General features: G+C 38.7%; 1 protein-coding gene across 1 annotated transcript in view; it reads right to left on the bottom strand.

Moving 5' to 3' along the window:
- Positions 1–14,966, bottom strand: part of AFF3 (ALF transcription elongation factor 3) — a 307,610-nt gene that overhangs the window by 18,820 nt on the left and 273,824 nt on the right. The window contains exons 12-14 of the mRNA XM_057374860.1: positions 14,010–14,134; positions 10,260–10,461; positions 7,620–7,747 (exon numbers count right to left, since the gene is read on the bottom strand). Of these exons, the coding sequence (XP_057230843.1) occupies positions 7,620–7,747; positions 10,260–10,461; positions 14,010–14,134 (455 nt within the window). The remainder of the gene's footprint in view (positions 1–7,619; positions 7,748–10,259; positions 10,462–14,009; positions 14,135–14,966) is intronic.

The following is a 14,966-nucleotide window of genomic DNA, read 5'->3' as shown; positions in this document are numbered from 1 at the left end:
TTATGTTTACCGGTCATGATTGTAAACTGAAGTAGCAAGGAAACTTACTCAGTGACTTCTGATTTTCAGACAATTGGGTCAGATTTTCCTAGTAAATTAGTTACAGCTGTATGAATCTATTGGCATGAGCACTTTCACTCCAGATTTACAAACAGAATTCACATCTCTCGTTTAAAAAAAAAAAAAAAATAAAAAGAAGTCTGACTTCAAACTGACAGGTAGGAACAAGTGTTTTATCTCTATTAACTGCACAAGAAAATCTTCTGTTTCTGAATATCTGATTGTTGGTGCTTTTAGAAATATAGTCCTCTTCAACAAAGCCAAAAAGGAGTTCTAATACACTGCTGTAATGCATCTCATATATCTCTCTGAATGGCAAGAGAAAGAGTGTAAAGCATCAGCGCCAACTAAGTCAGGCCGCTGGTGAATTCTCCCTGGGATCAAGTGTCATTATGTGAAACTGGCTGCTCTCGAGGAGAATTTACCCTACTATGTTGATTGGGGAAAGCAATCAAGTACTGCTGGAACCATTTCAACGCATTCTCAGTCAACACTAGGCAGTCACCTAGGCACTGCAACAGAATCCAGCCTTTTACAGAACAACCCCCCCACGGCTAGATCTGATAGTACAAACAAGGCCAGGCTTCCTTTTCAGCAGTGGCATTCAAACCATTTATGACTTTGACAAGGGCAGCCTCAGTAGCATGGCTGTGGCTGAATCCAGGATAAAATTTATCAAACAATCCACTACTGTCCAGAATTTCTCTCACTCGCCTTGGCACCACTTTCCCTGGGAGCTTGTCGAAAAACAGCGGGAAGGACAGCATTTCCATTGCTTGTTATGTTGCACGGGATCCCAGCGTGAGGTGAGATGGCTGTGGGCATTGTAATTATTCCTCTGCCAGAAGCAGCCTTTCAGAATTTCCAGGCTGTTGAGCTCCTAAGCGTGATGTTACCACTACCCAGGTGAATGCCTGCGTCTGTATGTTTCTCTCATCCTATTTAGCTCATTACAGTGCATCTCTGCCACCTTTGTCTTCTGCTGCCTCTTCTGAATTTAATTTACTCCAGTTTAGCAGATAATTGCAAAAATGTAAACTCATGCAGTAAAAAAAGGGAAGAGAATCAAACAAAGTGAATCAATAAAAGCCTTACTTTGTACAGTAATTTATCAGCATCTACTGCAAAATAATSTCCTTGGAACTCAGAGCAACTACTGGTATTTACAGAGTATGGTGTAGTTTAGACTCCAATATACAATTTTAATTATACTGCATTCAAAACCGCATTTTTCATCTAATTTTTATATTCTATATGAACGAAATACTAAACTATAGCATTTTCTGCTTCATTTACATAATCTACCACTTGTACATTATTTCTTACTGTTGTATGGTGCTTTATGAGGATACATTAAAAAAACTTAATAAAAGTTCAATTAAACATCATAAATGTAGCCAAGTGCATATTTTAATACCCTTCAGAGATAATACTACTGTAGCGTTGTAAAAAACAAGCTAGTGCTTTTTCAGTGTACAACAATTGCACATAGTAAAAGCAGCTTAAATCATAATTCTAAATATAGGACCAGTTTCACAACTTCAGTAATCTAAACCTAAAAAAATGAATGYGTTGGAAAGGAGTAGAATAGCAAAATGAGCAGCTTTAAAATATGATCAGAGCTATGGGCAACTGAGAAGAAACTAGCTAGCCAGGATAAACCCTTGACCAGTTTAGAAACTGTGCCAGCGTGCCCTGAACTTTCAGTCCGGGAAGAGAAGAAAATCCTGTAAGAGCAGGAAAACAATGTGACATGAAAGGCAGGTATACACAGCCCATTTGCTCTCTTGTGGCAGGATGTGTCAGGAGCTTGTTTGACATGCTGGGTCATAGGTAAGGATGTTCATCTTTGGGGTGAATGATAGCRCTGAGCGGGTGTTACTATACAAAATAGTGTTCTCCTCTGAAGCAGCATAGCCTCCTGCCTATTCCATGACTTAAAATAGGTGCTGTTTTATGGGATACGGCACKGCTGTGTCTGAGGCAGGGCACACATTGTGGCACACAGGCTGGGGGAGAACCTGTGGCACTGCACAAAGTGGGTACTCAGCTCTATGGGAGTCTCATGCTCACGTTGGCAGATCCAGCARGCCTGGAAGTTCAGCAGAGGAGCATGCAGGTGGAGGAGGCCAGGAGATTAATAGTGAGCCATTTAAATAATAGTACTAGAGGCATTTCAGAAAGACAGGAACAAAGGATCTGATTGGAGTTGGGCAAATGTGAGAAAAATTTACCCAATCACAACTACACAAGTACTATCTTGTTGGGTTTAGTATAACATGGTMAATAGCTTAGATAAGATGAATAGATGAACAGTACAGATACCTAGAAAGGGAGTTACTGTTGCAAAAAATAGCAAGCAAAATTAAAGCCTGGCATCTAACTTAAATGAAATGCAGAAGGATAAAATAAGTGGGGACTTCTATTTTGGCAAACTGCAAAATCCCCCTGACTAACCATGTCAGTGTAGTGAAATACAAAAGACCATGAGAAAGAGTCAAAATCTACTACAAATCCCTGTGTATGACCCAGATTCATGATTTAAAGATATCCATGTGAAATCAATATCTAGACTAAAACACACAAGGGCAAAGTGTACAAGAGAGAGGAATGAAAGAAGTATTCACAATAGGAACTTGAGTTCCTGTTTTAAGAACACAGGGAGAAAACACTGTCCCTGCACATAAATTACAATTTTGTCTCTTTTTATGTATGTTAAATAGATGTTCTGAATAAAGCTTACTTCAGTCAAAGATAGAGTGAAAGCCTTTATAATAAGACCTATGGAGACAGGGTGGGACCACAGCCCAGATCTATTTTGTTTTAAAATGCTGTGGAATGACACTTTGAATACTCAAGAAGCACCTGAAAACCAAAGGCAGAAAGACCTTTCTGGAAGAGGGTCTATCTGGCAGCAATCTCTGATGTTTCTAGCTTTGATGAGGGAGAAGACAAGGTGTGGGTGAAACTGGTGGGTGACAGCACAGGTGAAACCTGAGTCAGTGAATGGGGTATCTACACTGAAAGAAGCAGGTGATCCTGAAACAAAGACTCCATCCAGGGATCCTGTCCTGTGGAGCCTGGCTAAGACACTTGGGTAATTACAGGATTTGAAAGAAATCATAATCACTAAAGACCAGGAAGACATCTGATAGGGATTTCAAGAATAGATATTCCTCATGTGCATTAAGTACTCACAGTCTCTCTCCAGCTCCGTGACTTGTTGTTGGTTCTCAAAATGAACAGGGTATCCCCAGGCTAAAAAGAAGTTTGAGGGGTCTGCCTGTGATTCTCTAGACTAAAGACGTCATGATCATTTGCAAGTGTGGTTTGTCATCAGCAAAAGATGAAATATCCTTTATATGTTGAAGGAATGAACAGGAAAGCTCTCAGGCTTCCTTGGGGAATCACAGCCTTTGCACCCTAGGGCAATTGGCAGTGAACCTTGTCTAAAAGGGAAGCTTCTGGGTAATTATATTGTTAAAAATGGACTTGAAGCACATCCTTCAAATATATGTAAAGATATTTCCCAGTGCCACAAGGGACAGCAAAGCTCATTTGGGAATTAAGCCTGAAATAGAGGCATTAGACTACCTTTTACAGATCATATCAGTGAATCCTGGCACTGAAGAGGAAGGCTGGTTTGGTCAGATGAAGTCCTGAAAACCCCTAAAGCCAAGAAACTGAGAGCAGTCCAAAGTAAGCATATGAMTTTGCAAGGAACTTAGTGTAGTAGATGTTGGCCTGACTAGTTATTTTCTAGATTGCTGATGAGAAGAAAGAGGAGCCACTCTGTTCCTTAACTGTGCTCCTCAGGATATGTTCAACACTACAAAAGTATCTCTAAATACTCCAGGAATCCTTGAGGCATTTTGAACAATTCAAGTAAGATAATTTCCAGATGGATGTGTCACAACCCAAGAACACCTTTTCCTTTYCACTCTGAGGAAGAATAACAAGGAAGAGAAGACTGAAAATGAGTCACTTGGGGTTCAAGTAAAGACAGAGATGTGCCAGGAAGTTACTTTCATGAGTTCTATGTTTTACACCTTTGCAGGTGAGTATTTTCTGGGTGTATGGTTTACTGTTTGACAAACAAACATGGGAATTCTATCTCACTGCAGGATATGTCCCTTGGACAATGTAAAGGTGATGGGTGTCTGTTGCACCTAAATCCATAATGGCGGAAGAGACATTCAACAAAATATGCACTTTAAAAAAAATGCTACAGAAGGTGCATGATCTTGCTCTTATAAGGCAAGAAAAAAAATAAAAAAATAAATGTAAGTGAAGAAAAACCACATCCCAAGTTTGAAATGTTAACTCATAATGCAAGCAAGAAAATAATCCCGAGAATGTTTTGATTTAGCTATAAGGAAAACTGGGAAGCTGGGTACACTCTGCTATTTTTTTATACCACACATACAGTATTTTGAAGAGGGTGTGGGAATGCCCTTGGGCACCCACCAGAYGTCTGTGCCTATCACTTCAAGGACAACAGACTTTGTTCCTAAATGCAGTTATTGGCAATTTGTTATTCAGTGAAATTACAGCAAGACTCAATATGGCTTGAAGCATTATTATGTAGCCTTGAAAATGTTCTCTTCATGGAGTCAGAAATTACCAAAAATCCAGGAAATCTTACTAAAAATTATCCCTGGAAACAGTGTTGGTGCCATTGACATATGTGGCTTGCTGGGTACCTCTAAGCATATCTAGATTAGTCAGCAAACAATGGCAAGCCAGGAGAAGTAGAATTTTGCCTGTCTTTTGAAGACTGTTAGTTATATTTATTGTTATACTCCAGTCTGTGTGTATACAGCACTCTGCCAAGCAAGATACACTTATTACTGACCTACTTGTGTTCCAATTTATTGCTAGTGACAGCTGTTGTCAATGATCTGGAGAAAATAAATTGAGAATAAAGTAAAAAGACACTGACTGGTCAAAAAAATTAGTTGTTGTTTTAAATCAAATAGAAGGGATTTAGTCTCTTGAAAACTTTAGAGTCTGATTAAAATTAAGACTTTAAAGCCATGGCTGGATTACAGTAATTCAGAACTTCATGGATTATGAGATGAAATACTTCATAAGCATCGTTTAGGACAAATGCTGCCATTAGGATTACTACATAATTTAGACCTACCGTATTGCATTTCTTCAAATCCTCTGCTGTGTTGCTATACAAATTTGAAAGGCGCTGGCTGCCATGTTTAATTTGATCCTTCTAACATGTGAGTCAAATCTGTTGACATTTAACATTTGCAGCCAGTCTAATCTGCTACATTTCACTGACTTCTCTGCACAGGAATTTCAGAATGAACATCTAGTGTAGCTGGTATTCTGGTAGTATATTCCAGCACAAGTTGTGGACAGCAGCTGTAGTACTTGAAAATCTCCCTCCTCTAGTTAGTACAAGAGGCATTTAACTGTTTTTGGTTTTAAAGGCCAAATTAAGATATATTTGATTCTGGTTTAAATMTTTTTTGGCTTTTTAGAGTTTTTTTGGTGGTCTACAAGTTGCTTGGGGATGTTCTACATGGAAGGTATTACACATGAGCAGTTTAATTGTGTATCTGTCTGAAAAGATGAAACAATTTTATTGGAGATGCTTGCCAGAGAAATCACTTGTATCACTAATGGAGAAAGCTAGGGATAAAAGCCTCTCAGATGATAGAGATGGTGACCAAAGCAGATCTCCTATGACAATCTCCTAGGGGGAAAACAAAACAAACCAGTCCCCTTTTTTTTTGTCAGCAGCTTGAGGGAAAATCAGATGACGATACAATAGTCCTGTTGGAGCTGTTTTTATGTTTTTCTCTAATCCAAAGAGACAAGCCCATGCTACAATTTTGACTTTCGTAAGACACTCTGACACCTTTCTGCCTAGCATGTACATGTTTAAAGTGCAGAAAAATTGAACAATTGCAAGTAAATTATAGATGATAAAGTACTTTAAGAGATAGGAAGAGTTTGGTAGTACTTATAAACATTTTCAAGTTTCCTCAATAGAGACTGTTGAGAAAGTGTACCAGGAGAGTTAAAAACATGGAGGGAGAAGGAGAAAGAGGGAAAATAAGGATATAYACACAGGGGAGAGTTTTCTCCAAAAGTGGCAGAAAAACTGATTACATTTATTCAGTTTACATCTGCTTACGACTGCCATGAATATACACAAAAATTAATCTCGCCAGTCCTCTTTTCTTGATATACAAACCAGTTACATCCTTTTGAAAGAATTACTTATACCTTATAGTAGGAAACGTGATTTCTCTTTATGAGAGGCTGCTGTCTCTCTAGTTAACCTTGAGACCAGATAGTTGTGCAAACAAGCACAACAACAACAGTAATAATAACAATAATAATAATATTAAAACTCTCAATTCTTGTAGAAGCGGTACTTAAGGAAACCTGGTTGTTTGTTATGCCAGGGTTTCCTTTCATATGAAAGAGTTTAAGATGTCCTGGTTGAAACTATGGGAATATGAAAAATATGTCAAGGTCACAAAGCTTAGAGCTTCAGAATCCTACCTTGAACAGAACCTCCTCTATACTGTCCAGAAACAAAGATCAGTATTTGCAGGCCATAACATTACCAGTCAAAAAGAATCTGGATTTTCTAGATACTAGGATTTCAACCTTCAATTTAATCATTACACCTTGYCTAAATAATACTATGCCCTAAATGACCTTGGGAACAAACCAGTTATTTACCAAAAATAAAGACAATTGCAAGCTTAAATTATTTTAAGGGGAGGAGAGAGGGATGTGAGAAGAATGCAGTGGAAGTGGGGAGGGCCAGGCATCCCTCCAGATACTTGTGCTAAAAATTCCCACTTCCTGCTCTYCCTGACTTTGTGTTACCTTTACCTGAGCAGAAGTAGCCATGACAGTGRTAGCTGTCAAGGCTCAGGGATGCAGGGATGACTCCAGCCTCGGGCTTGCCCTGCTCACCTTGCTTAGGTGTTGTGGACTCCTGCCAGCTGCATTCTGCCTCCTAACTCGTGGCTCCTTGTCCTTTAGGCAACAATTAGTCCTCACTGCTTCCTGATGATCAGGGACTTTTGACAAGAGCTTGCAGTGACAGGACAAGGGGGAATGAATCAAAACTGAAAGAGGGTAGGTTTAGATTAGATATTAGGAAGAAATTTTTTATTGAGGGTGGTGAAATATGGAAACAGATYGTCCAGTGAAGTTGTGGATGTCCCATACACATATGTGTTCCTGGACGGTCTGAATGGGGCTTTCAGCAGCCTGGTCTAGAGGGTGGCAGCTCTTCCCACAGAGGGGAATGAACACTCAGTGATCTCTATGGTACCTTTAAACTCAAACCATTCTATGACTCTACTATTCATTCTATGAATTCTACTATTCTGCGGTTAGGGATGTAATTGATGATGAAAAATTAAGAAGTTTATACAGTATTTCTCATTAATTTCTCAATTTACAGTATGCATTACTATAATACTTCTAGCAATGTCTCAGTYCCTGTTGGACAACTTGTATTTTCTCTCTTTAAATGCCATTATTTTCTTTATTTTAAAGTCTTATGTACTCACATGTCATCGAAGATAAGCTTTGTTCTTCTGCAGTCCCTGGGTGTGGTGGACAGAGGTGACCAAGGCTCTGTTTGGAACTGTGGCTTATTGCAGAGAAGAACATTTTCTGAATTGATGTGAATTGCTTTCTAGACAACAAACAGTAGATAAGACATTTAAGATTTGGCTACTAATTTCATAAAAACCAAGTAACAAAACCAGAACGTCTTTACATTGTGTTGTAAATTAGAASTTAGTTTTCTTTCTATTTCAGAAGGGAATATGTGTGCCCTGTCACTGATGGCCACAAATTCAGAGATACCGTTCAGAGGACTCTGTAAAGGATTTGAGTTTCAATATGATATATGCAGAAACTGAGCTAGACTATTAGTAATTATCAAARTACTCTGAAACACAGTGAGTGAAATTATTAAAGAATAGATCTGTAGTAATTTAAAAGATTAAGTTATACCTCTTGCCTTGAACTTCCAATCTAGCAATGTACCTTGCTTAGGAGAGCACAGCTTGTGTTTGACTCATTTCATGCTACACTGGTGATGTGCCTGCATTGTCTGAATTTGTTGTCCAGGTTTCTTTGTGCTCTGATCAGCTTGAAGGATCACTTCTCTGTGCTGCAGTAGAAGCACATGTCTATTGGCAGAGTCTCATGCACTCCCTCAGCTGCAGCCCTGTTCTTCATGTGGCCTCCTGAGCACCTTCGATCCTCCCAGTGACCTGCTGTGTGAGCTACTGTGAACTGGTATGGTGCAAAACAGAGGGTGCCAAGTTGTTTTTGGTTGATAACCACTGCCAAAAAAATGCTGTTCATTGTCAGGTGATAGGCATAAAAGCACAAGGGACATGGGAAAAAAAAAAGCTCAAATGGATAAGAGCTTGCAAGCTTTGTAGGCAAGCTTTGCTTGCAGTTTTGGACAGAAATTTGAAGGACCACTTGGGCCTGGCAGTTAGGTCCCACATGGGAAGATGGGGTAAAACAAAGCTAAGTTTAACATTTCCAGTTCATGAATTCTCATCTTCTATATGGCACATCCAGATCAGTTCATCAGGCTAAAGTTTTCAGATGAATAACCAGATACATAAGAATTTTATTGCAAAGGTTGTTAAATGTTGACCAAATGGTGCATTGCTAGGCTATGCAGAAAATCCCAGTGAAATACATTTGCTAAGGGTGTGGATCATAAAGCAATCGCCTTTTACTTTTGATTTCCAGCACATTTGCCTGTGAAAGAATTTAAATAATTTTCAGGATACTCAGTGAAGAACCATAATTATAATTCTGAATGGGTTATAAACCTCTAAATTTATGTTTTAGAAGTTAAAATGTTTAGAACTTTACAAATAATTAATGAAAAATAAAATAATAACTATAATATGTTAAAAGTCTTTTTACTGGAATATTTTATGTAATTATATTTTTCAATTTACCAAAAGCATCTGTGAGATATTCTTAAAAAACACAATTTATGGTAACTTGTTTTTGAAAATGTGTCCAAAATTAAGATTATATTTACTACTTCCTCCTCTTCTCTCAAAACCGAAATATATTTAAGTATAAATATATGTACTTATCAGATACAGGGGAGCCACTTATTCCCAYACCAAAAGTTGCTGAAGAGGCCACTGCTACAGTTCAGGTAGTTTTTTTCCTAGAAGTTATTTAAGTACTAATGCTTGGACTTTTGGAGCCTTTTGTATGTATGTCAAATAACAAACACAGCAAGCAGATACAGAATAAAAAAAATGTTAATAGGTTTTGTTGCAAGGAGGGAGAATGGGTAGCAGAGTTCCTTAACAGTTTCTCTAGATGGTGCAGACATGGGCATCAAGATAATGCTATCCAAATTGCTTCTTATAGGCATTTCACATAAAGCAGAACAGTGTCATGGGGAGGAGGTGACAGTATTCTGTCCTTGATCATCTGCTGTCAGTGTCCTGTAGGCTGGAGGGTAGATATTTGAAAGATGAGAGAAATAGAAATTCTCCCAGTCAAGAGGGCTAACAGGCTCTTTACTCTGGCACTGTAATCACAGAACTCATACATAAACTCATGCACTACTCCTSTCTCTGTGCTCTGAAGGCAGAGGCCACAACACAGTGTTGCAGTACAGCCTTATCTGGAAGAGTGCTTTGGGCGCATTTAGAATGAACAAGACTCTCTTGATAAGGATATGAATGTTTGAGCTGTGATTGAGCTAAGCTGTGATGGTGCTGAGCTGCCCACTGGTGAAAGCAGAACCTGAGGAAGTTTGTTCTGAGACAGGTAGAACTTGTCTGCAGGCACACCCATGGTTAGGCAGTCGCTGAGTAAGCCCTTACATGTAGGGGCCTTATGCACCATGAATGTATGGGGCTTGCATCATGCCCAAGCAATGCTCTGGAAGCCTAAAAGCCATTCGTTTTGGGCCATTAGCTTTTACCTTTTGCTTATGTAGCCTTTGTTATTTGCCAGTTTTACAGCTTGCCCTCTTTCCATTTTTTCTATGCCTTGCTAAACTCCAAAGAAGAAAAGCTGAACTTACAAAATAWCATTCATTATAACAACTTTTTTTTGCATAACATTCTGCAAAACTATCACGACGGCAATACGAAGTGGAAAATATACTGCTAGGCTTTATATTGTGAACAACAGCATACACTTACATTGAAGTCTCCGGGATGTGGCTGTGACTGGATTTCACCCTTATGTTTTTTGCTGGAGGAGATGGAAGGTAATAGACTACTGCCATTAGGTCTGCTGGAGGAAGTTAAATCATCGTTGGAGTATTTGTGTTTTGATGCATCAGAGAGGGGAGAGACGGGTGACCGAAGCATTTTCTCATTTTTATTTATTGGTATTGCCAAGCTGGAAATGGAAATTACAGTAATGGAGTGTCACAAAGCTGACTTTGAGAAAGGTAAATGTTTTATATATTACCAAAACTCTGAATTTAAAACCTGCTGGCAGGATAAAGTCTATTGGTATTTGGAAACGAGCTTACAGTATTGGGACCAAGAGTTCATTTACAAATTTGTATCATGTTTCTTCTCTTTCCCTTCAAGGCAAATTGTCATTCTGGAGTTAATATAAAGTCTGTATCAGAGTACTTGAAAAAAAAAATACAGAGATAAATGGCTACTTGCTCACCATTTCTTAAGGGATAGCTGGAGATGAAGATTAGGCTCTGAAGTGTAAGTTCAGGTTATGGAGCCCTATTTCACCATTACAGGTGACAATTTATAAGCCATGGCAATAAAACCATATGTGAACTAAAACAGGAAATGTGTTTAAAGATGACTGGCTTGTCTTTGTGCTCAGTGCCCAGCCTTTGGTAGCAGTGTTTATACTAATCTAATACAGATTTTGAAGACAAAGAAAGGTAGACTCGTAGTGCAGACAAAAGGAAACATATGCAAACAGTAGACACAGAGAAATGTGAGCTGCTCTGCCTTCTGAAACAGAAAGTTGTAACACTGACAGTATTTTCAACTTTCATTTATTCGGGAGAAGTACTGGATAGAGGTCAGACAGAGCATGTCAATATGCCCAGAAACAAACTTCAGATGCACTAATTTGAAGAAATATCTACCTGAAAATCTTAAAGCAACACACAAAAAATGCAAGTTTTTTTAAGAAGACAGTTGGCATTAAGACTAAAACTGCAATTAAGGTCAGAAAGACAATTTTAGCACTATACCTTTCCCTGTCACATTCCCCTTTATTCAGCCTATTACTTTTTATGGACAATTCTCACTTCTTTATAGTTACTGTATCAGACAATATACACTTAATGGAATCACAAAAAAGTATACAATAAAAACTATACTTCATTTCTGCACATAATTTCAGGGAACAGAGCTAATTAAATGTGCTCTTATCATACAYTTGTCCATTTATCTGGCAAGTCTTTAAAAAGTAGCTGTAAAAGAAGCCACGAATCATAATTCAGGACCTGTACTGTTTCACATGGCATAGTACCTTTAAAACACTGTGTCAACTGTTTTGCTTTAATGACCAATGTTGTTTATGAAAGCAAGAGTCAGAGTGTGTAAGATAGACAACTGTGCCCTTCTTCTCCCCCTAACAAAAATAAGAACTTAAGCAGTATGTTGAATGTGCAGGCTGATGCTGTCATTTCTCTTCCTCTTTTCAAACATAAACCCATGCCTTAGCTACCCATGTTTATACATCACTGTCAAAATTGTGGACCTAAAGCGTCCAAGGGAAGCCACAGCTCTTTGGAAGTATCCAACTCTCAAAAGCTCGGCCCTSAGCTTGTGAGGAGCAGCTGAAATTTCTAGTTGTGCTACACACCTTCTACGTGCCCTTTGGACATTGATTAGGGCCCACCCAAATGCACTGTGAGCAGTCAGAGTGCTGCAGCGCATCTTATACTGAGAAGCCATGMAGGACAACTTGCAGCAGAGGACAGTCTCAGAGCTGTCATCTGCTGAGAATGGGCAGACTGTGGTATGTGACATAGGTGCAAGATATTTGGGGTATCTGTGAACCTGCAGCCTTTTTTGTCAAATAGGACCTTACTTAGTCTGCATCTCATACTAATTCCACAATAGAAAATGCTCATGACTGAAGGTGGTTTTGCTCTTTTCATTGCTACCAGCCCTCAGCAGTGCTGCCAAAACTGTCTGGATGGCTCTGCTGGGAGATGAATAATACTACCCTGGCAGGAGAAAAAAAGAAAAAAAAGAAAAAAAAGGAAAAAAAGGAAGAGAAAGATAAAATGAAAAATGGAAAAGAAAAAGAAAAAGGGAAAGGAGTGGAAAAAAAAGAAAAGGAAAGGAGAATGGAAAAGCAAAATAAGCAAATGAAGCAAAAGAAGAAAAAGGAAAAGAAAAAGAGAAAGGAAAAAGAAGAGGAAAAGGAAAAAATAAAGAATTTCGGTATCAAACAGTATATTTACAGAAGACCCTCAGGGGCATCTATGGTGGTATAACTGGAGAGGGGATGTGCCAACATGAGCAGCTGCTGGTTGCAAGAGGACCAGGAGGTCTGATATCTGCACTGCTGGTTTAGCYACAGCCTCAGTAGCTCTTCCCCAGCTGTGGGAATGTCAGCATTTGATATCATGTCCTACACTAGCACGACCCAAGGAAACATCTTGGAAGYGGAGCAAACCAGGAAAGAATTAGAAGGCAAATGTACATTTCATACATTGTTTCTCTAATACACAGTTGCTATCAGAAATACTGAATATAATGTCAAGAAAAACACAAATTATTGTCTTGCTTCCAGGAAGCACAGAATTAACCCTGTGACACAGCAAGCCATGACAGCCATGCTACTCTCTGAAAATTAATGCAACATAAAACATACGACACTGCGGTAACAGGAACAGCATGTCTGCATGCAACCACTCACAATAAAGGAACTGTTCTGTGGATTGTTTTCACTTCGTGAAACGTATGTGACATGTCAGGACAAAGAAATTGAATGCATATTTTTGAATAAACACTATATATATCAGTTTTTTTCTGAGATTTTTTCCAGTATTAATGACAAGAATTGCTCAGTCTCATCGAAGATGTGTACAATAGAAAAGCCTACTACAATAAATACAAATATTCTCTTATTTTATAGCAGTTTCACCACAATAAGTACCCTGATACCACTAGAAAAATAATAATTAAAAAAAAAACAACAAACAAACCCAATACTGATGACCAGTATGTACCAAGCAGCATGCAGCTGAACTCTGAAAAGATGCATGTCTAAGTTTGACTGCTGGAAGCCCCCAGAGAAACTCAAGTGTGATTGGTCTGACATTGATAGAGSTCTGTGTGCATAAACCATGCCAGCAAATGCTAAATATTCATCTTTTGTTTCATGCCCTATATTCCTTGAAAATCTCACTTTTTCAAAAGTTAAAGTTCCTTGTCCTAGAATACTTACTAATTACACAGAATGGAATGCTTGTAATCTCAAAAAATATGCTGAAACTGAGTATTGCAAACAATGTTATGAATATTTTTTTCAATCTTTTCCACAGAGTTGATACATAATTCTATTTGTACAGTCAAACTTAAAGCTTGAAACTTGTAACACTGAAAGAAAGAACTATAAGGCAGTTCYATATGTGAATTGGTGCCTGCAACTCAGTTTTTGGGAATATGTCTTGGACAATCACACTGCTCTATCTATAATTACTTGTTCCATAAGCCTCACACTTGAGCTCACAACTTTTTTGTGCACTAGGACAAAAATGCAAGTACATGAATGTGTCAGGAGCTACTAATTTGATCATTAAACCAGAAGAACAGAGAATGCAGTGGATAATTTTTCAACATAAAATGTGGTAATTAAAAAATAAATCCTACTACAGGAAAAAATAGCATCAGGCATTAAACTGCAACTAGTTGTATGACTCAGCAGTAACTAAARAGGAAAATGCTTACCTATTTTCATTCATATTGCAGTGATTTGCTGTTGTGATGCTTTGRGCAGAGGCAGCTAATCGTGAAGAACTCTCTCTTTCTAAGTGAGTCTTCTTGATGTCTCTGCACTCTTCCTCGTTCTCACACTGATGAAGAGAAAAGTAATAATTTTTTATGGTTTGAATTTACAACAGATCCAAAAGTATTTCAACAAGCCAGGGGCTGGTATTTTCTGTCATTTTGTTACAAGTGATGATACTTTCTTTGAGTTTATATGTAATATGGATCAGAGATGATTGGTCCATGCYTTAAAAAATAAAATCTCTTTTAAAGAGGCAGTGTGGAAAGAAAAGGGTACAATATAAAACTTGGTTTCCACCACTTTCCCACTTGAACCAGCATTTCCATCTTTCAGATACTAAAACAAGAAGAATGAAAAAATTAAGAAAGATAAAGCAATACAGAAGACTGCTTTAGAAAACTGGTCCTCAAAAATACACAGATCCATCTGCACACATACAGTAGCTTAGAGGGCAACAAATTATAGGCTGCAAGGCAAAACTGTACAGAAATTGAGCAGATGGTGATTCCAGTTCAGAATGACTTTTGGGGTCAGATCAGTACAAACAGACCAGAAAGTCTGCTTGCTAGACAGCTTTGGCCATGGAGTAGAGGGGACTTTCTCCTCAGCACCAGAAAGCGAGTGGGAGAGGCAGGGCAGAAGGGTGAATGTGAGCAGAAGGCTGTGCCCACCCAACTGCTGTGACAGCGCTGCTGAGGAGGGGACAGCAAATGGATTATGGTCCWATTACAACATCTGTAGCCCCACGGGAAAAAGGGACCACCAGGGTGTGAGGGAGCCAGGGTGCAGAACCAGTCAGAACCCAGGTCTCTGCGAATGCATCCCTCACAAAGCCAGGGCTCCCTCCTGGGTCTGAAGGGCTTGCCTCTTACTGAAAATTTGAAGGGAAAAAATAC

Source organism: Malurus melanocephalus, unplaced genomic scaffold (genome assembly GCF_030028575.1).
Source record: "Malurus melanocephalus ecotype Western Australia unplaced genomic scaffold, MMel_1.1 scaffold_234, whole genome shotgun sequence".
Taxonomy (NCBI): Eukaryota; Metazoa; Chordata; class Aves; order Passeriformes; family Maluridae; genus Malurus; species Malurus melanocephalus.
This window is presented reverse-complemented; position numbering and strand designations above follow the sequence as displayed.